Source organism: Rhodnius prolixus, unplaced genomic scaffold (genome assembly GCF_049639745.1).
Source record: "Rhodnius prolixus isolate KJV_2025 unplaced genomic scaffold, Rpr scaffold_13, whole genome shotgun sequence".
Taxonomy (NCBI): Eukaryota; Metazoa; Arthropoda; class Insecta; order Hemiptera; family Reduviidae; genus Rhodnius; species Rhodnius prolixus.
The window spans coordinates 10,799,316-10,822,204 of NW_027411583.1; the positions used below are offsets into that span (position 1 = coordinate 10,799,316).

The 22,889-nt window shown below is 37.6% G+C and overlaps 1 protein-coding gene across 5 annotated transcripts in view; it reads left to right on the forward strand.

Moving 5' to 3' along the window:
* Nucleotides 1–22,889, forward strand: part of da (transcription factor daughterless) — a 126,041-nt gene that overhangs the window by 78,220 nt on the left and 24,932 nt on the right. For all 5 annotated transcript variants that reach the window (XM_074116198.1, XM_074116197.1, XM_074116196.1 and 2 more), the window contains 3 exons: nucleotides 20,348–20,444; nucleotides 20,943–21,061; nucleotides 22,255–22,449. In XM_074116198.1, coding sequence (XP_073972299.1) covers nucleotides 20,348–20,444; nucleotides 20,943–21,061; nucleotides 22,255–22,449 — 411 coding nt within the window. The remainder of the gene's footprint in view (nucleotides 1–20,347; nucleotides 20,445–20,942; nucleotides 21,062–22,254; nucleotides 22,450–22,889) is intronic.

Below are 22,889 nucleotides of genomic sequence, written 5' to 3' on the forward strand. Positions count from 1 at the left end.
ACCAGGGGCTATTTACCTAGTCTGCAAAATAGTTGGTTTACTCCTATTAGAGGAGAGTGTGCAATACAAGGAATACACCACTACAGAAAGTATGTTAACTAACATACCTCGAGTTATAACCAGGGGCTATTTACCTAGTCTGCAAAATAGTTGGTTTACTCCTTTTAGAGGAGAGTATGCAATACAAGGAATACACCACAACAGAAAGTATGTTAACTAACATACCTCGAGTTATAACCAGGGGCTATTTACCTAGTCTGCAAAATAGTTGGTTTACTCCTTTTAGAGGAGAGTGTGCAATACAAGGAATACACCACTACAGAAAGTATGTTAACTAACATACCTCGAGTTATAACCAGGGGCTATTTACCTAGTCTGCAAAATAGTTGGTTTACTCCTTTTAGAGGAGAGTGTGCAATACAAGGAATACACCACTACAGAAAGTATGTTAACTAACATACCTCGAGTTATAATCAGGGGCTATTTACCTAGTCTGCAAAATAGTTGGGGTGAGAATCTCTTTGGCCATTAATTACGTAATTATATTGTCTTTGAACTTGTTATTTTACTAAAAATGATAGCAGGGGTTGTAAAAGTTATTAACTTTTTAGTTCCCAATTTTACAGAGCTTTATTTTATTACTTTTCGGGAACGCTGGATCATTCTCTCTGTTTCAGGAAATCCTCCGCAGTAATTCTTCCTTTTTTCTATTTTTCCCACAAATCTAGCATCCTAGATAATTGTAATTTTAATTAATTCCAGTTCTACTCCCCCAGCGAACTAGCCAGAACAATACCAGAATATTTTTGTAAATTTCCCTGTAATAAACATTCTCTAGTTTAGTGTTAGACCTATTTTAATTTACTCATTGTACAGGAAACCTCCCTCGCTCCTGTGTTTTTAATCGGCTCGCAGTTGATATTTGGCCTAAAACTTATATTTTAATTTAATATTCTCGCAATTCTGGAATTCTATTTTTAGCTAAAAATTCCCAGTTGGCATCTAAATGTGAAAACAGTTTTCCTGAATTTGTTAACTTATACCACCTATACAAATATGCACATAATCGATTTAGGTTTGTGTGTCCAGTGGAAAGTCAAAAGTTTGTATAAAATATTTATTGCTAATTTCTGCCTACATTATTGGATTAAATATAAATATACGAGTACCTGCGCATTGCATATAGAATTTGAGGCCAATTGTGATAATTTAAAAAATGGATCTCTCAGATGACGTCAGAACATTCATTTCCGGTAAAATCTTTTTAAAAGTTAAAAATCTGCTTTTATTAAATTATTTAATATGCTGAAGTTTTTTTTAAATTATTAATTTTTTTTAAATTAAGTTTTATTTGAAAGATACCCTATTTCTTTTTTTATCTGTAACCAGGTGGTTAGATCGGGAAGTTGTTAGTATATCTTAAAGTAAACATAGGTGGGGGAATTTTTATACATGCAACAAAGAGTTGTATAGAGACTGTACATTAGGAGGAGGGAAATAGATATTCAACGGAATAGATAAGTGAAAAAGTATTACAAAATTACTATATTAGTGAATTTCGTGACACGTATTGAATGTTGTTAACAAAGCGATATCAGTTTATTAAACTGGAACATCGATTATCGCTTTTGCATAACTTGTTTATCGATGTTCATTCCATGAAATCGGCTACACTGGGGCCTAAAATAATAGCAGCACCCACTTATTTGGTGGAATATACGAGGTCTGTAAATTAAGAAATGAGACTGATTTTTTTATTCAAAAAGAATTACAATTCTATATTGTCACCTTCAAAATAACTTTCTTCTGAAGCCACACAGCGCTGGAGACGTTTCTTCCACTCCTCATAGCAGTGCTCGAACTCCGATACTGGAATAGCCGTTAAAGCCGTTTGAATGTTTTCGACTGTCCCCAAAATGAGTTTTCTTGAGGTGATTTTTCCAACTTCGGGAAGAGAAAAAAAGTCATAAGGAAACTCAATTCAGGCGAATAAGGAGGCTGGAGGAGCCACAGGAATGTTTTTTTACTGGCCAAAAACTCTGGTTTATTGAAATTGCTGTGTGACAAGGAGCATTATTGTGAGATGTAACACCCACTTGTTCTTGATGTTTAGTCTCACACGAATGAGAACCTTTTTTGAAGTTTTTTCAAGAACCTCTCAGTAGAAGTGTTGATTGACCGTTTGACCTTGAGGTAGAAACGGCTTTGTGGACGATTCCGTGGATATCGAAAAACTGTTGGATGTACCACTCTTTGCTGGTCTTCCCCACAAACAAACCTGGCCATTCTGGTGTCTGAAAAGGGACTTCTTCTTCTGTTCAAGAGTGTTGCAAAAAAAACGCAAGGCTGTCGTAGAAGTTAGACTGCAGAACGGCCTGCTTGGAATTTTAGAGATTCTTTTGTTAACCCAAAGTTGATCACAATGGTTCACCTGGATTTAGAAGAAGATGAGAGCCCCACCCCTCGTTGGTGTTTCACCTTCAGGTCACAACAGGAGAAATGTTTTTATGCTGGTCCAGCGCGATAGTGTACCTCTTCTACTTCATCGACTTGGATGGGAGTTCTGCTGCGGGTAGGACTACAAATCCCAAGCTCAATTTCATCCATCGCCACAACAGCCACCAGCACTATCAGCTGGTCCCCTTTTACTTCTTCATCTGGCTCTAATTCTTTTAAAGAGCCTGCTCCTGCAACTATAGGCTCTCCTTTAGAAGAGTCTTCCAATCACCTTGATCTGTTTTTATTCTTCTTACTATTTCTTAGAAGTAGGAGTTTCAAGACCCGAAGAGATCTTCTCTGTACACTGCCGGACTTCAGGAAGTGTTTATTCATTTTGTTTTGCCCATCACTGGACCGTGAAGTGGTAAAGGTTTTGAAGAGAAAAACTGAAGACATCAATCATCTGGGGCCTTCGCGAGCCCATAACCTCTTCGCTAGACTGTTTGTTTATTCTCCCTCCCCCATACAATGCGTGACAACACATCTGAGGCAACACTGTCCAGTGAACAGTAGAAGTTCTTGGGAAGTGAAAAATCTAAGTACAATAAATACTGTTAGATCATCGTAGCCTTGGTCATCCATCTTGATTCCCTTGTAGTCCTTCATAAATCTTTCTGGGAACTCTACTCTGTTCCTTTAATTAGTGGTAGCATTTTCCCCACTTTATTGGCTGCCATGAAACCTTCTTCCTTGTAGAGCAAAACAAGCTTCAATATCGGACTTTTTGTACTATTCTGGAGAGTTCTTCTTATTGCTCTAGGAGGACATCTGTCTGTGCCTACTGTAATTTTGCAGCTTCCCTCCTGGAAGAGAGGACATTTTGAATCCATTTCCAACATCTGTATATCATTAAAGTGGTTATGAAAAGTATTTCTATTTAAACCAAATCAGTTACTGTTCATTATTTTTTGGTGACTGAATCATAGTTTCAATAGGATGCAAAATTAGTCCATGAACAGGACAAGACAGAAGACAGACCAACCCTCTAATGAAGTAAAAAAACAGTATATTGTAAATTAGCCCTGAAGATGACCTAGAGGTCGAAAGCTCGGCTATAATAAAGTTTATAATTGACTGCAACTGGCATTAATTTTTCATCCTATCATAACTATAAATTTGTACAAAATTCTTTTTGGTAAAAACTGCTCATATTTCCTTTGTTGAACTTTAAAAGAGCGGAAGTTTATAAATGAAAACAAAGGAACTTCAAAGGTTTAGGGCGATCCTTATCCCTTGAACTTTAAAAAAAAGAGAAAATAAAATGAATCCACCCAGTTTCTTTATACAAACACAAGAGATTTTTCAAATTATCAGATACAAAGAGGTTATACTCCCTTTGTGAGATAATTTAGTAAATAAAGGTGCGTTCCTTACAAATCACTTGTATTACTTTCATTTCATTACCTCATCGAGGAAAATAAATAAATAAAGATAATAAGAAAAATCTTCTCTTATCTTAAAACAGAGGGGTGAGGAGAGAGAGAGAACAAGTGACGTCATTTACTGAACGCCCGACTCAACAATATTACTTTGAAACTGTTCCTTCCTTTAATGGCGGTCACTAAAAGATACGTTACAAAAAGGGAATCGACCATAGATAGAACTGGGGAGGAGATTCTAGAAGAGAGAAAGAGAAATCTAATTTTAAGAGTGTCTTCTTTTATTTCAATTATCGATCTCTAAATGATTATTTGATGGTTGCTGGGTGTGGACCACCCAGTCCTCCCTTCGCACCCAAGTCTCTCTCTTTCCGGGGCCCCCACTCTCTTTGTTAATTGAAATAAATAAATAAATAAATAAAAAAGGATCTCATCTCCTTGATGGGGAACTCACTAGAAGTTCCAGTCAAGCTATCGATTTGTACTGCATTGAAGAAGATAATAATCGATTATAATAAAATAATGTAGAACAGATAATGGCAATATCGTTTCAAAGATTGCTTTAAACAAATAAAAATTTTGTGAGAACAATCAAACGTCTTTATCTTAGCACCACTCTCTCGAGTTCTCCAACTTATTTATTTCCGTACTTTAAAATATATTTGATTCTTTCCAGTGGAGACTCTGGCTAACCAAAATAGCGCAAAGATACAGAAATGTAGCTGTGGCTTGCCTAGAAAGGTGATCTTAGCCCTGAACTTCTTTGCCACCTAATTCGCATCGAAAGCATACTCTTTAACGGAGAGGTGTGGAACGGAATAAGGTACTCCATGATCTTTGAGGAAAGGCCTGACAAAACCAGCCTAATTCATCTCCTTGGCAACACGAGAGACAAGCTAAGGAAATTCAGTGCCCTAGTTTCAGGACATTGCCGCTTGAACGGGTGGGGACTAGTTCTGTTCAAGAACTATGGCACAGTAGGATGAAACTCGGTTTCATCTTCATGGAGAATGCGTAGAATTACGCTTGCAAGCCTTTTTCTAAGTCACCACCATGCCCTTTCTTGGTGTTCTTGAACAAGGAGTCCTCCTCAGTGAACATTCTTCCTTGCTTTGGAGAACAGTTAGTAAGTGTAGTAATTATGAAGCGGGACTTTGTTAATGGGGAGATCCCTAGTTCGAATCCCGCTTGTAGATACTTTCTTTATTTGTTAGAAAGAAATGTTAATAGCAAAGTCTGTGCTTCCGTTCTCGTCCACGATACCCAACTTTGTAGCTGGACGTTGAGTTGTAGTTTGCAGTGTAAGTACAGGCATTACATGTGTAAGCGGAAGGGGAGATGGTAGAAGTAAGTCATGGGCAAACGGAAATCCAATGAACAAAATGGTACTTCCGTTTGTGAAACTCACTTTAAACTCAGAATTTTGGCGACAACTTTTAATCTTTTGAAAAAATACGAGGTGTGGCTATTAAATAACGAGACTGTAGCAGTAAAACATTTTATTTTAAATTTATACATATTTAGTTACTATCACCTTCAATATTCACCCCTCCCCTATCCCTACAACGCTCCATGCGTTTCCCATTGTTCGTAAACAGTGCTGCAAGTCTTTTTCTGTGAGCTCCTGCCGCTTTTTCTTTCACAGCTTCAACGGACTGCAAATCGTGTTCCTTTAAATGCAGATTTGATTTTGGGGAACAGATCTAAGTCACATGGGGCCAGGTCAGGCGAATAAGGCGGATGGCCTAAAAAACTGGGATGTTGTACTTGGCTAGAAACGTCTTGACAGACAATGCGCGTTATCTTGATGGAGAACCCCGTGACTTGATCTTCCACAAACCGGGTCGTTTTTTTCCTTACTCTTTCACGGAGTTGAGCAAGCACCTCACCGGTAGTAATGTTGATTAATTATAATCGATATTTTCATCCGTTTTGGACATCCAGGCGGTCATCATCTCCGTCGTTTTCACGGCCATCTTGGAAACGCTTGAACCACTCAAAAACTCGCGCACGTGATAAGTTTCAGTAGCGGTTTTACCAAGTTTCGTGTGAAATTTCACGACAATTCGTTGCTCTACTGCGTTGTGTAGTATCATTTTTCCGGCAAAATGAAACTAACACCTCTTGCACAAAACGACGGTTCCGATCAGACAGATTTCTCTACAAACACCTGAGAGACGCTGCAATCAAAACAGAAGGCTTTGCGCTGCACAGCTGTCGCGGTCATTAGGATTTGGCGCATGCATAGTTCTTCTGTAGCAGCATCAGTCTCGTTATATAATAGCCACACCTCGTGTACCAAACATATGACCTCACTTCCATGATAAAGTGCTACTTTAGAGGGAATCCTACCTAACCTTCATCTACCAGAACACTCAGTTCAACTTTTCTGAGGAATGGCTACTTCGTAGACCATCTTGTATAGGCGAAGTTTTGGAGAGAATCGGAGCTATTTGTGAAAAAACTTAAGACTGTTTATTCACTTTTCATTTTTTCTTGTACTAAAGGAAAATATTGTGATTTCGTGGAATTTCCACCAGATTTTCCAGATTTGAGTAGCCGTCGTGAGTCCCCCACCCCCCCAAAAAATAATTGTTTTGAAAATGGCTCTTTCTTTCTTTTAAAAAGAAAACTCACCTAGATCTTGGCCTTATATTATGTGTTCTGGATTTCCCTTGGTCGGCTCTTTTTTTTTTTTCTTAACTTTTCCAATTTTCACTGAATGGTATTTTCCCGTAACCCTGCAAAGACGTTTCATTAAAGGTGTTCCATTGACTTCCTCCTACATTAGGGGGTCCTCGAAAACTGTTTCTTAGTAAAAGTAAAATATGTTAACCAGCTCCAAATATCTGTGTCAAGAGCCTACTCCTCTACTCGGAGATCACCTGCTTGTTAGTAAAGTAGAGCATTTACTTCTCCGTCACAATATTCACCAAGACATTAGTCTTTTCTTGGTGTTCGCACGTTCTTTAGTAGCCCGTCCCTTCTCCTCTACAGAGCACTGCTCTTTTTTATATTATATTAACCATTCTTTCGAAATTCTCAGAAAAATGTACGTACAAATTGAGACCATTTTTTTCGTGGACAATAAGTGTAATTGAATATTCTTATAATTTTGTATAAGAAAACCCAGTAAAGACGGTTAGTAATGTTGTTGCTCTACTCTACAGTATAGTACAGATGAAGTAGTTGTTGTAGAAGACGGTGCCTTCATAATTTCTTCTGAATATTACTACAAACTCCACGTACGCACACCAGAACCACACTTTTGTAATGGTGACGCACCTGCCGGAAGTAGGAACTCGCTTTTTTTTTTTTCTGTTCTTGTAATGTTGGCTCTCCTGTCAGTTTATGTTCTTGTAGCAGGTCTGCCAACTCTTCTGAAAGTTTACTCTAAAAGTGGAAGTGGTATTTTGTTCACTGTATTCGATTTTATTTCTCACTAATGACTTAATCGATCATCATCGATCTGATGATCAGAGAAAACTATTGTTTGTTTTTTTTTACATAGTTAATTTCTTATATCCGGTATAAACAAAGAATTAATTGTGTACTTTTTGTTTTGCTGCATTTCTTTTACGGCTTTGGTGGTGCAACAGTCTTGGGAGTACAATCTACACCAGCTTATTTCACTTTGCAGGAAAAGTTCCATTTTAGGGCAATTCTGGGCTGATGATTTTCTCTCTCAAAGAATGCCGTGTACGGTTCTAATATCTTACTCTCGGGGAAGATTGGAGTGACTCAACACTTCACTGAATACGATTTTTTTCACTTCCTTTAGATTTCTCGAAAACTACTTCCGGCAATTTTGTCTCTAAAATTCATATTACACTTCGATCTTATTCTCTTTTGTTAAGAAGAGAAATTAATTTATATTTGGAATTAAAAGTTTTAAATTTAAGAGCTGCCGGTGCCATAAACAATAGAGTGAGATATTTCTCAATGCCGAGATATATTTGGTTTCCGTCTACGCACATACATACACACCAGCGGAAATTCAGCACTCTATTCTAACCAATCATATATTTCTATATTGTACACCCATATATAGAGGCTCGTGTATATATATATATATATATGTATTATATAAGGCGTATGTTTTTCGTGAAAGAGAGCACGGTTGGAATATAGCGGACACAACGTTACGTGTATATATATGTACATAAACGGATACAGCAAAAAACAGGACAGTTTAACCAACACTATTCTGGAAGAGAGAGAGAGAGAGAGAAAGAAAGAAGAAAGAAAGAAAGAAATACGTTTATTAATGTCCTGGGACATTAGTCCCTTAAGGACAACAAAAAGTATATACATAAATTTAATAAACTAAAATTTCTCTTCTGAGTTGCTGCCAAATTAATATTTACAATGTATACAGAGTAAAACAAAAAGATAAAAAATAAAACTAAAATTCCATTTCCGTTTTAAATATATACACAAATAAATACATAAATAAAAATGTTAACTTAAAAAGAGAGAGAGAGAGAGAGAGAGAGAGAACAAAAAACAAACCTCAGTGGAAAAGAGAATTATACATATAGGGAAAAATAATGTAACAATACAAAACGTTGATCTGGTCGGCCGTGGTGGCGGGAAAGGCAACCCCGGGTTTTGGCGGTAGAGGTTCCCGCTCGAAGCGCCTGAATAACACCAACGCACCAGCACAGCCCACAAAAAAAAAAACCGCAATGGAAGAGGTGATAGAGCAGAGCGCCTATCCCCCACCCACCCCACCGAGTTTTTTTAAAAACGAGGTCATCAGCTGTATGGCGGTGGCGCGCGCGCGGTCAAACAAACACAAAATCCATTGGTCAACTAGTACGCACGCACTGTACAACTAATACAGAGAATGTTATTGGACGGTGGAGTGTGTGTGTGGTAGTGGTAAATATATTGTCCCTATAAGTGTGTGAGTTTTTTTTTATTTCATCATTTAACCGCTTTAATTTTCTATTTTTCTTTTATTCATCTTTTTTGCTCTTCAAGTTTTATTAACAAAAATTGGAAGTGAAATCTCTTCACTCTCTCAACATACTCTTAGAGTAATCTCTCAAGGTGCTAACTCAAAATATTAGAGCTAGATTAAATTACTAACCGGAATTACGCAATTTAATGCAGTACATTACGCTGAAAGACTATGCAGGAGGGTGTTCATTTTAAGACGGCTCAAATGCATTTCATGCTTAAGCACGGTTGATCTGAGCGAAAAATGGTAGAGGAAAAAATTTGTTGCCCTTCACCACTAGTTTCAGAATATGTGACTTGATTTTAGATTCCTGCCCGCATACGCGGTTGACGCGCGACCAAAAGGGAGGGTTTGCAGTTGACCCCCCACTTTCATATACGCAGTTTTAAAGAGCATACAAAGTTATGAAAGAAACCGGAAATCGTAATTCGATATCTTCCAAAATTAAAGGTGCTAGGTGCATTTCAAAATCTGGTATTTCAATAATCATATTTCAATTTTTTTAACTTGTTATCAAAGAGAAAGAAGAGCACGCGATAGGTCATTTTTATGTAACTTTTTCATCCCCTTCTGAAAATATTGCCAAGGCAGTGAACCTAGTATTTTTCTTAATATCGGGAAATACGAGGGTCGTTTGAAAAGTCCATGCAAAAATAAAAACTACTTAATTTTTTGGGGTAAACCTTTTTTATTTTTCAACATAGTTTCCTTTTAGGCTTATACACTTCGTCCAACGCTGCTCTAGTTTGTTGATCCCTTCCGAATAATAGGATTTGCCCAAGTCTTAAAAATAGCCATTCGTTTCTGCAATTACCTCCTCGTTTGAATAAAATCTTTTTCCCGCCAGCCATTTCTTCATATTGGGGAACAAATAGTAGTCCGAGGGAGCCAAGTCTGGAGAATAGGGGGGATGTGAAACGAGTTGGAACCCTATTTCCATTAATTTTGCGACCACAACTGCTGAGGTGTGAGCTGGTGCTTGTCGTGATGGAAAAGGACTTTTTTGTGGACCAATCGTGGGCATTTTTCTTGCAGCTCGGTTTTCAAACGGTCCAATAACGATGAATAATATGGACCTGTAATAGTTTTACCCTTTTCCAGATAGTCGATGAGGATTATTCCTTGCGAATCCCAAAAGACAGTCGCCATAATCTTTCCGGCCGAAGGAACGGTCTTCGCCTTTTTTGGCGCAGATTCCTCCTTGGTAACCCAATGTTTAGATTGTTCTTTCGTCTCAGGAGTGTAGTGATGTATCCATGTTTCATCCACAGTGACGAAACGACGCTTAAAGTCCTGCGGATTCTTCTGGAACAGCTGCAAAACCGTCCTTGCAACACATCACACGATTTCGTTTTTGGTCAAGCGTGAGCAATCGCGGCACCCATCTTGCGGATAGCTTTGTCATGTCCAAATGTTGATGCAAAATATTATGTACCCGTTCATTCGAGATGCCCACAGCACTAGCAATCTCACGCGCCTTCACTCTTCTGTCATCCATCACCATATCATGGATTTTATCAATGATTTCTGGAGTAGTAACCTCAACAGGGCGTCCAGAACGTTCAGCGTCACTTGTGCCCATATGGCCACTCCGAAAATTTTGAAACCACTTATAAACTGATCTAATCGAAGGTGCAGAGTCACCATAATGTTTATCAAGCTTCTCTTTAGTCTCCTGAGGCGTTTTGCCTTTCATAAAGTAGTGTTTAATCAACACACGAAATTCTTTTTCGTCCATTTTTTGAAAATCACTCGACTTCCTCGATTCAAACGAAAGCCAAACACAAAGAAATAGACCGATCTGGCTGAAACTTGGTGTGTGTTCTTCCAAGAGATGCTACTAAATAAACATAACCTCGATACGCGCCAGTGGTGCTATCCTCTGACTTTGCACGGACTTTTCAAACGACCCTCGTAAGTCGTATTACGAGGGATTTTTCTAAGAAAAATCAAATGTTAAGGAGCTTTAGATATTTTCAAGCATACACAAAATGGCTAAAAATTAATTTTACATCTGTTACAAACAAGAAGCTTTAATAATTATTTGGTAATTTTGGGAGAGTTGCGATTAATTACCAAAAAAATTGGAAAAACCTTCTGCCACATATTTAAGTGATCAATATCTTTCATGTAAAGAATCAAACTTATTCCTTAATTTATCAAATAATGCACTTTATACAGCATGTAATGTGCCTTCAAAGGTGCCTCCTCTGGCTCGCAAGCCAGGTTAGCCCGGAGGTTATCAACTGCTCTCCTATTTCTGAGGTTTCTTTCATAACTTTTTTTATACTCTTTTTAAAACTGTGTATATGAAAATGGGGGTCAACTGCGAACCTTCCTTACTTTTGGTCACGCGTCAGCCGCGTATGCGGGCAGGAATCTAAAAATCAAGTCACATATTCTGAAACTAGAGGTGACTGGCAACAAATTTTTCCTCTACCATTTTTCGCTCAGATTAACCGTTTAAGCATGAAATGCATTTGAGCCGTCTTAAAATGAACACCCTGTACAGTGCTGATGTTTCCCCACGTAGCACGCATGTTTATGGTATTCCTGAGCGGGGTTTCGAGCTTTCATACATCATCAGAAGTAGATTAATGAGTTTGGCGCCCAGAAATGTGGTGACTTTACTCATGATTTCCTTCGTCCCAGCAAGCTGTAGTCAGTAAGAGTGTAGTGCTGATAAAATCAACCCCTGATGATGGATGAAATTGCGCGAGACCCACTCCAGGGATAACCCCCCCACCCCCAACCGTTTTCAAGAAATCCAAGGGTTATTTGCAATGTGCGCAAAATTAAGCCTTGGAAGCCTTGAATTTACTAGTATTAAAGTCGAACTATCCTTGCCAAGGTACAAAATTCTTAAGTTTCGAGAACATTTAATTAACAGTAAGCCGTGACGTAAGTTTTCAATACAAAGATTTTTCTCCCCCTCCACGTTTTTTTTTACGTAAAAAACGATTTTAAGTAAATAAAAGTCCGTTACAAAAATCCAAACGAGGGGGACACGCACATACCCATTGTCAAAGGTACCCATCATTTACATATCTTCTTTACTCTCTGTGTATGACGACATTAAGGGGTATGCTAGCGTCTTGTTTACCGCTTCCCCCCCCCCGTAACGTCTATCGTCTTCTATTCCTGCCCCTAGGTCTTCCACTCCTTCATTAAGGGTAAAGGTCTGCAAAAGTTTACACTCCTCTACCCTTGTCAGCTCAACCGTGTACTAATTTTTATTTTAATAAAGAGATTATAGATTAACCAGTATAGTTTATCTATTCAAAATCTGAAGACTTCTAAGTGGTTAGATTGTAGCTTGCCTACGATAACTTAAAAAGAAAGTTCTGATGGTAACTATATCGTAATATTAAGTTCATGTCTTTTCATCCACGCACTCACGGAAGCTCTTTTTCTAAAAACAACTACAACTCCCCGGAAATCTCAAAAACGGATGTTTCTGCTGAAAATATATACAGTCGAACCTCTCAATAACGGACACTGGCGGGGGAAAGCAAAGTGGCCGCTGTTTGGAGGTGGCCGTTAGAAGGAGGTAGGCAAGTTTCATAATGAAAAAATATGGGGTTTTTTCCAAACATCTATTTAAAAATTGTTTATTATTAATAGATTTAAAAAACGTACATAATTGCATAATTATTGCAGCTATATGATATGCATCAAATTTTTCTTAATTATCCAAAGAATTTATCAAAAAACTACATATTATTGACTTAATTAATAATTTTTATAATAATCATCACATTTATTCGTAACAATAATAATTTATGGTAAAATTATCATCATACTATCATCTATTACTAGAAAAATAGAACAAACCTTTCGGCAAGTTGACGATGGCTCGATTTGGTTTTTGCAAAATCTTCCAACACATTTATTTTCTCCACTAGAGTTAACCACTTTCGTTGGAGAGACATATCCAGCAAAAAATAATATTGTTCGTCCAAAGTAATATTGAAAAATGATTAAAATGGAACAAGATGTATGGAGCTTATATAGGGAAACTTTAGGGAAAACCAGAAAAAAAAAAGAAAAACTTGAGAGGGGATAATTCTTTTTATTGCCGCTTCAAACGAACTTTTAATAATAAGGTGGTCTTTGGAGGGAGGTGATACGTTTAATCTGTTCCCCAAAATCAATGCCCGTGGTCGCTATGGAGAGTGTCCGTTAGACGGGAGGTTCTTTTATACAGAAAGTGTATAGGGGTAAAACGGGGAAATCCAAAAACTGTCCGGTAATGGAGGTGGTCGCAAGTGAGGGTGTCCTTTATGGGAGGTTCGATTGTATATATATTTTTTATTATTATTTATTTTGTAATTTATAATCTGTATAATGAGTAAATGGGATGCAAAATAAGTTGAACTGGTGCGGGAAGAGCAGGAGGAGAGAAGCTACCCAGCGGTAGTACTCTCTATATGAGAGAGGAGAATGTGAGGAGGAGAATATGAGTGGGAGAGAGGAGAGATTTAGTTCTTCAGACTGTAAGGAAGTCGCGGAGTATTAGGGATGTCAGAGGAGGCGAGAGGCTGTACAAGAGTATTAGAGCTAGTCGAGAGAGCAGTATGGAACTTTTGCTATTTAGTCTCGGCGAGTACGAATGGGAATGTTGAGGTCGTGGTGAAAAATAAGCTGAAAATATATTAAGAAAATTGTGCACAATCAAAAATAATATTCTTTTTAACTAGTAAGATTTGATCCATAACTCATTATATCGTAGATGGATTCAATTTTCATTTACGTATTTCATTTCATCTCTCCCAAAAAATTCTTATGGGAAAGATGTCCAAATAGGCCTTACTAGGCATTGTGTGTGGATAGCCTAGACACCCCTCCCCCGCACCCGACGAGGAAAGTAAAAGAGAAGCTAATGTTTGCTGTGGTCTCCCCACAGGTAATGAAGAGTCTCCTGCGAGGCTGTGCTTACTGCCGAAGAGAAAGACTCTCTGGTGTACAGTTTTTGAATACATCCCACCTGTCCCGGATGTTTCTCACGCTCCTCCTCCTCCTCCTCTGCCTCCCACAATAATAATACTGTGTACTTTTCTAGCACAATATATACATATATGATATCGCTTACTGATGGCGATGGGAAGCACTCCTACAGCCCCACTATTCCTATAAAAATAAGTATTTTTTTTCTGTTATATTGTATTCAAACAATTGTTATCAGATATTAGGCGTGGGAAAAGACAATATATATTAATTAATTTGTTTTCTGTTTGGCGAAGTCATGTTGGAAAATATTTTGTTCTGTTTTTCTTTTCCAGTAGAAAAAAGTAACATGTAAAAACAAAGTGATTCGAAGAACAAAAATGGCGATAAAAAAGTTTGTTCTAAAAATATCCAGTTCCGCTCTTTTGAACAACAGTTCTCCCCCCCATGTTGTTTTCTTGCTCTACCCAGAAAGATTATTTACTGGTTTGGTTTTGTTTTCTTTTTGCGGCGCACAAGTAGAGGAGGAGACTCTGTTGGGGTCAGCCAGAGTATTATTATGCACCTCTTTTTGTACGTTCAGAATGCATTTTTTTTAGCTGCAGAGTAATGGTGAAAATTTTGACCGGGAGACCCCCCCCCCCGCCGCCGGAGTCCGGAAAAGGAGGTTTTTTAGAAATTTTGAAAGATAGAAAAGACTTGAACGATGTTCCCCCTTAAGATCTATTTCCTCTTCTCTCACGTGACTCCAAAGTGACTTTTTTTTTTTTTTTTTTTTTGCCTACCAACAGTAGCCCTGCTGATAGGGAGTTTATTTACAGTATCGCATAACATGTACCACTGTTTGTACAACATGTTATTATATACAATGCAATCCATAATTAAATACTAAACTATACATACATAATAGTAATAATAAACTATATATACCTAATAATAATAATAATAATAATAATAATAATAATAATAATAATAATATTAATAACTAACTATTTATACATAATAATAATAATAATATACAATAAAATATATATACATAATAATAAACTACATATACATAATAATGCAGAATTATATCTACAAGTTCTAATATACATACATGCAATAAATAAAACTCTTTACAATATATAAATACACCCCAAATAAACAATATTTAATACAGACTAATATACAATATATTTATAATACACACTAGTATACAATATATATACATTTATAATACCTAACGCTATTTACAACATTTATACATATTATAATATTTTTTATATACATAACATAATACGTACTATTTCCATCAAAAATTTCAGTCAGTCTAGTCAAAAAATGTCTATCGATATTGAATGTATAAATTTGTCAAATGTTGGTAACTTTTCTCTTGATAGGAGTAAAGATCTCTCGATGGGCCAGTTGTGTCCTGTTGTCGTAACGTCTTGTATTAGTTGATGTCTGTACCGGTCCAGAAGCGGGCAGTCATATATTAAGTGGGTCCAAGTTTGTTCTGTAGTATTGTCGCAAGGGCAGCTGCTGTCGTCAATTATATGAAATCTGCGCAAGTAGTGTCTAGTTCGTCCATGTCCAGTCAGTACTTGCGTTAGTTTGTAGTTAATTTTAAGATGTCCCAGTTGTTTCCGGTCTTGTATCGTCGGTATGAACTTGTGTGTCTCCCTGCCCTTAGTCGTGTTCTGCCAGTCTTCCTCCCATTTCTCCACACCTAACGCTTTCAGTTTGTTTTTCAGATAAGCTTTAGGTGCTTTGTGGTAGTAAGACTGTAGTTCATGTTGCGTTGTCGCTTCTTTAGCCAGAGTGTCAGCTAACTCATTGCCTAAAGTCCCGACGTGTGCTTTTGTCCATTGTATTTTGAGTGTGTTATTTGTGGTGAGAATTGTCTGTCTGATCTGTTCTATAAGTGGCCAATGTATGTCTCTGTTTTTAATACTGTCTATTGTAATCTTGCTGTCAGTCTTGATTATAGCAGTGCAGTCTGGCTCTTGCATTCTGTGCTCCAGAAACCATTCCACCGCTTTGAGCACCGCTAGCTGTTCGGCTTGGTTGTTACTACAGTTAGCACCCAGGCGGTATTTAAAAGTTTCTAGGAGATCCAATTTGCTGAATACCACAACTGCACAGCCTACTCCGTCCGATGTCTTACTTCCGTCAGTGTAAATTTCGTAATTATAGTCCCTCCCATCGATGCTGTCAATGTCTAGTTCGTGTACCGGGTGTAACCATTCCGAGAAGTCAGTTGGTTGTTCATAGTCTTCCTCACTGTCGTGTCCAATTTTTGATGTCTTGTACATCTTTATTATCTCGTCAACTTTGGTCAGGATGGGAAGAATGTTGGCCACTACTATTGCCGCATCATAGGAGATCGTTCTAAATCCCTTTATTATTCGAAGTGCCATCAGTCGTTGAACTCTCTTCAATTTAGTTTGATTGAACTTCTTTCTCAATGCTTTCCCCCATGCAGGTGCTGCGTATGTAAGAATAGGTTCAATGGCTGCCAAGTAAATGGTTCTGAGAGCTTCACTGCCGAGTCCCCAATAAACTTTGGCTGATCTAGATAGAACGTTGATAATTTGAAGACTCTTTTGGCATGCTATATCCACATGTCTGTCAAAATTGTATCTCCAGTCAAATGTCACTCCTAGATACTTCAACTCTTTGACAAGTTCTATTTTGTCCCCATCCAAATATAAATTCAGTCCTTCCTGTTCACCCTTCCGCTTGAAAAAGAGAGCTTTCGTTTTGTTGTGGTTGAATAGGATCTTGTTTTCTCTAGCCCATCTATTAACAATTTGCAGTGTTTCATTGCAAACAGCTTCCAGCTCCAACTTTGTTTTGGAAGACGCCATCAGTAGTAGATCATCCGCAAATGCGAGTATCCGTATTTCTGGTGGAAAAGTTCTCTTCAAGAGAGAATCGAACATACTGTTCCAGAAGCCCGGCCCACAAGCTGATCCCTGAGGACATCCTTTTGTCACTGACTTCGTGCATTGATACTGGTTTATTGATATAGTTGCCTTTCGGTCTGAGAAGTATGATCGTGCTAACTGATACAGATTTTTTGGGCAATTAAAAGATTTCAATTGGTATAGAATTGATGGCCACCATGCTGCATCAAAAGCGCCTTCAACGTCCATTGAAATTAGGATTACTTTCCTTCTTTTCTGCAAGTTTTCTTCAATGTACTTAGTCACATCAACCACAGCATCAGTCGTTCCCTTCTGAGGTGTAAAACCCATTTGCCGCTCACTAAGGCAATGGTTAACTCTAAGGTGGTGCATAATTCTGTCGATTAGAAGTCTTTCTAATACCTTTCCGCCAAATGGTAGCAAGCTTATCGGCCTGTACTTTCCTACTTCTTCCGAATTTTCTCGACCAGGTTTAACGAGCAAAATGACCATAGATTGCTTCCATTCCGATGGGAAATAACCTCTTTTCAGACATTCGTTGTACAAACCCACTATAAATCTTGGGAACTTTTCAAAAACTTTCAACATTATTTCTTTTGTTATACCATCGACTCCAGGTGTTTTCCTCGATGCGAATTTATGTATAACCCTTCTTACTTCATCCGATGAGAATTCTGGATCATTCTCGGTTGATATTGTCCCTATTTCTTCTCTGATGGCTGCATGAAAACTGTCCTCTATTTCTACGTCATCGACTGGGAAAATTTTGTCCATAATAGTTTCCATTGTTTCTTGGAAATTCGTTGTGAAACTTCCATCACTCTTTCTAATAGTAGACATGATGAGTTTATTTCTTAACTTTCCAGAAGATAGTTTATACACCAAGTTCCAAGGGTTTCCTCCACTGGATGAGCTGCAGTACGCCTTCCACGACTCTAACTTGGCTAGTGAAATCAATTCTCCATATTTCTTACTTTCATAATATTCTTTCTTTGCCTGTTCACAATTTGATCCTCTTCTTTTCATTTTTTGATAAACTCGCCTTTTTTTGTTAACCTCTTTCCTTGTATTTGTTAGTTCTTCGTTCCACCAGCAGACCTGCCGAGTACTGTTTCCTCTCTTTGTACCGACAATCGGAATACTTCTATTGCAGGTTTTTTCTAATGCTTTATTAAATTTTGAATAAAAATAAGTAAATTGTTGAGTACTCGACACTTCTCTCGCAAGCAGGCTGTCCAATTGTTCGGTTGAAGGAACAGAATCGAGTCTCGTATTCAAACACTTGCGTTTAAACTCTTCCTCAAGAGCCTCTTCAAATCTCTTCCAGTCGGCCTTCTCTATTCTATACCGTTTGACATTGAGAGTGTCATGCATATTTACTTGATCGCCCCTTCTTATGTCAAATCTTATATAACAATGATCTGACAAGCTTTCTTCGTCCAGTAGTAAGTTTTTCCAGTTGTGTACGAAAGGACTCATTTTAATAGAAGAAATAGTCAAGTCTATATTACTGTTTCCGTTTAAGCTGTGGAAGGTGGGAAGCCCGTCATCCACATTGTGCACAATCATGGAGTTTGCAGCCTGAAATGATTCCAGAGTTCTTCCTCTTTCGTTTGTTACCTTGTCGAACCAGGATTTTGCTCTGCAGTTGCTATCCATACAGATTATATAGCTGCTATTCTTAAATCTGTCTAATCTATGTTTCAAATCATTTAGTTCTTGGTTGATATCACAGTTAAGATCAAGGTACATACTTGCTAAAAAGTAACTATGGCCATTTCCATTATGAATCTCAACCATCACAGCATCTTCATCGCTGAGTTCACTCAACAGAACAACATCTAACATGGGATCAGTGACAATCACAGCCGCTCTCTTCCTCCCCTCACCTTTCTGATAGGTCCTGTAGCTCCTAGAAACTCCTGCCACCTTATTAGAGATACAGTAAGGTTCCTGAATGAGGATTATATCATACTTTTCTCTAGTTAACAGCTCACACAATTTATCCGTAGCCTTCCTAGATCTCATCAAGTTAATTTGCAAACACCTAATGTTTTCCTTATATACTCTTTTGTTTATGTTTGTCTTAGGTTTAATTACCATAATCTATATTTTGTTTTACTCTATTGACTATCATTAAATAAACAGGACAATTTCTACTAAGAGAGGAATGATTTGTATCGTGCTTTTTATCCGACTTACAATTTTTATTGTAGTTGAGACAGTTACTGCACTGTTCTTTTATCCGCGGGCAATCCTGTATCCTGTGTTCATCGGCACACACTGGGCAAGCTAGCCTATTTTTGCATTCTTCGTTATGTCTAGTTAGTGAGTTGCAATGAAAACACCTAAATATTGACACATAGTCCATTGCCCGACACAGATTCCACATTACTTTGATACCATGAAACAAAAAATATTTTCTTAAAGAAGGATTTACTTCCAGAATTAAATTTCTAATATTTCTGCGTTTATTTAGAAATATCTTCTTTGGTATTATGTCATTTTTATTGGTAACTATTTCCGTATTTTGCTTGCCTATAATTTCTGATGCGTTTTCCAACGTAACCTCCTCTGGAAGGTTGTAAACAATCATTCTAGGCCACTTTTTGTTGCCTATGTAGGCTTTTAAATCATTTTTGCACTTTGAATTAATTTCTTTAGTTATTTTTTCCATGTCCTGCTTATTGCTTGATTCAATTAAAACCTTTCCATCTTTAATTTTTTTTAAATGTCTTATACTTAAGCCAAGATTGACTGGGTCTATGTTTTCTTTAATTATTTGTTTTGTTTGCTCACTAGTCATTGTTTTATTTGGTTCTATTATTGTTTTAAAAGTACTTACTATTTCTTTTTCTTTATCCTTGCATGCTGTTATTTCAGCAAAAGTAGGCTTGTAGACTTGTTTACACTCAACTACACTTACTTTTTGTTTAAGCATTCTAACTTCTTTTTTCAACTCGTTGTAAATAGTATTTAGATCATTTATGGAACTTAACACTAATTGTTTCGTTTCTTTACTTACACTCCCTCGAAGTTTTGTCACTTCACGAATATTAACAAGAGCACTATTAAACCTTGCATCTACACCGTCCGCCATCTTTTTTCCTCTGTACCCTGGACCTGTAGTAGCAACATCAAGGAACTCCAGGACAATTCAAAACAGATTTCTGAGACTCGCAACAGATTATCCTCGTCACACTAGAATTGATTCACTCCACAGAGACTGCGTCCATTATCCAAAACACTTCTATATCCAAAAAATCGTCTGCTCAAACTCCTTTCCATCCTAGACTGCCATCCTAATCCACTCTGCCGCCGCGACATTGCCTCCTACAGATCCTTCTACACCCTACAGACACAGAAGACTAAAACATATCCTACTCTAACTCTTTACCTAGCTGCAGGTTTTTCCTCTCTTTTTTTCCCTGCATTCCTATCCTGCTCATCTTAACCTTTCTCGTTCCTCACTTGTTATGAAGGTTGAAATATACGAGTATAATACATTTACATTTCTATATTTATTTTATGTATATGTATATATATTTATTATAATAAATATTTATACTATTCTATTCCCTTAAGATTTAGCAAAAAGTTTTTAAAACTATTAATTAAAGTATAATTTTTGTGTCATGTTACAGTATGGCCCAGACGAATTCCCCGGACACGAATCTCCTGGAAGATATACGTCACCTAAAGGCTCTCTAGCGTATCAACCGGAAACACCATATTATATTGGTAAGCCTGTTGAATGATTATTAATTTCTCTGGAATGATTTTCTTTTTTTCTTTTTTCTTGGTTTAAAAATTGTAATCACCCTCTTCAGACAGAGAGAGAGACAGACAAATTTATGTGATTATTCTTATCTTATTTCTGTTCCAAAAAAATAAAAAAAAGACTCGGCGGCGAGCACTGCCTACCTCATCAATCATCAAGTTGTTCAAGCGTATCATCGATAATGTACGTTTGATAAAAGAAACATCAGAATAGAATCGATAAGAGCTTTATGGAAATTTGAAAAAGTTTAAAAAAAAAAAAAGTGCCATTGTTTCTGTCGTGAGTCTTGTCCCCATAGACGCGCATAGACGTTTTCAGATAATTAAATTCAGCATCTAATCAGTACAGGAAAGAAAATGGGTACCCACTAAACATTTACGGGAGTTCAGATTTAGGTACACGAAAACTATCAGTGTTTTGGACAGATACTAATCTAGTTTTTTTTTTTTTTTTTGCAGAAAATGGCGGAAGTAACGGTACCGGAGAAGGATGGAGTGCCACAGTTGGACCGTACTATGGTGCGAGTGCCAGTCCTGCAGCGCCATACACGGCCGCAAGCATTCATCATGATACCATGGTAACCATTTTATTTTTCTTATTAAAATCCCCCACCGTTAAGAGTTTTTCAATTCTGGTGGTTTTTACGTCAGTACTTGAAAAAAAGAATTGATCTACGAATCACAAAAGTCGCTTCTGAAATCAAGGAAGCAGAGAATGAAAGAAGGACTCAATTTTTAAACGGGTTCAACAGGTCCAAAGCGGTTAATGTAAGACTAGAACGATTCTTAAGTGACAATATGCACACATTAACCTTATCCTAGAAGTAAACCTTTTTCAAGTATATAAGACGTATCCCACTTGACATCCTGGTTTGGTATCTTGAGGCTGTAATACCAAAATCCTAGAGATCTTAGGCGCCACGGTAGCCGAGCGGTTATAGGCTAGACCCGCAAAGCTAAGATGCATTGCGGTACTAGTCTAGGCCTTGGATTTTATTTAATGGTTAATATGAGGAATTAATAGTAAAGTATGTTAGGCGGTTATAGGCTAGACCCGCAAAGCTAAGATGTATTGCGGTACTAGTCTAGCCCTTGGATTTTATTCAATGGTTAATATGAGAAATTTATAGTAAAATATGTTAGGCGGTTATAGGCTAGACCCGCAAAGCTAAGATGTATTGCGGTACTAGTCTAGCCCTTGGATTTTATTTAATGGTTAATATGAGAAATTTATAGTAAAATATGTTAGGCGGTTATAGGCTAGACCCGCAAAGCTAAGATGTATTGCGGTACTAGTCTAGCCCTTGGATTTTATTTAATGGTTAATATGAGAAATTTATAGTAAAATATGTTAGGCGGTTATAGGCTAGACCCGCAAAGCTAAGATGTATTGCGGTACTAGTCTAGGTCTTGCATTTTATTTAATAGTTAATATGAGAAATTTATAGTAAAGAGTGTTTGCTAGTCGCCTCCGTCCATGACACCTAATTTGGTAGTTGGATTTAAGCCTGCCTGAAAAAATAGGCAATTACTTTACTTTACTTCTTAGAGATCTTAGCCAAATTAAGGCAAATCTTTATTTACATTAATAACTGGATTTATGTCCAGAAATTAATGGACGACCAGCGGGCAGTTCTGTGGTTTTCCATTTTATAAACCCATTGTTAGATAGTCAGTCAGCTTGTAACCATTTCTAGAAGTTCAGTTTCACTTTTGGAACTTTAAACAATTTTGATATATTACTTCTTTTTTTTTTTTATCACTTTTCCAGGGCGGATACGGAGGAGGTAGCGGACGAACAGTTTCACCAGGACGAGAACCTCTACCACCCATGTCTTCACTCAGGACACCACATTCTCCAGGAAGTGGCGGGGGAGGTACTGCTCCGCTTTATCTCTCCCCCGCCACTCCACATACCACAGCACCTCACCCCGGCGATACGCTCGTCGGAAAAGCTCTCGCTTCCGTAAGTGAAAATTAAAAAAAAAAAAATAATTGTGTTGGCTGTGAAGTAAACAAGAAAATTACCCGTTTTTATTGCTCTAGATTCTTATCTTAGCCAAAACGTGTTTCGTTGCTCGTTTCATCTTCTGTGTCTACGGGTATCTTGCTCCCGCAGAAAAATCCTCTCCGTGACACCGGCAATTCAGTTAATTCCAGATCTGCTTCTTCTCTGTTCCGCTTAAAAACTTATTTAGGCATCTACTCCTCATCAATCCTTTAAATGGTCTTTCATATATTATGGGGAACATCCCATCTACCGTAGTTCACGTATTCCTCTTGGTTCGTATTCCTCACCATGTACTCAGATAAAGGATAAGGAGAGAAATATGTCTTTGTACAGAGATACGTGTAGTTAGTCTTTCCGCTCTTTACAGCTCTCAGCATAGCGCGATGATAGTTTAG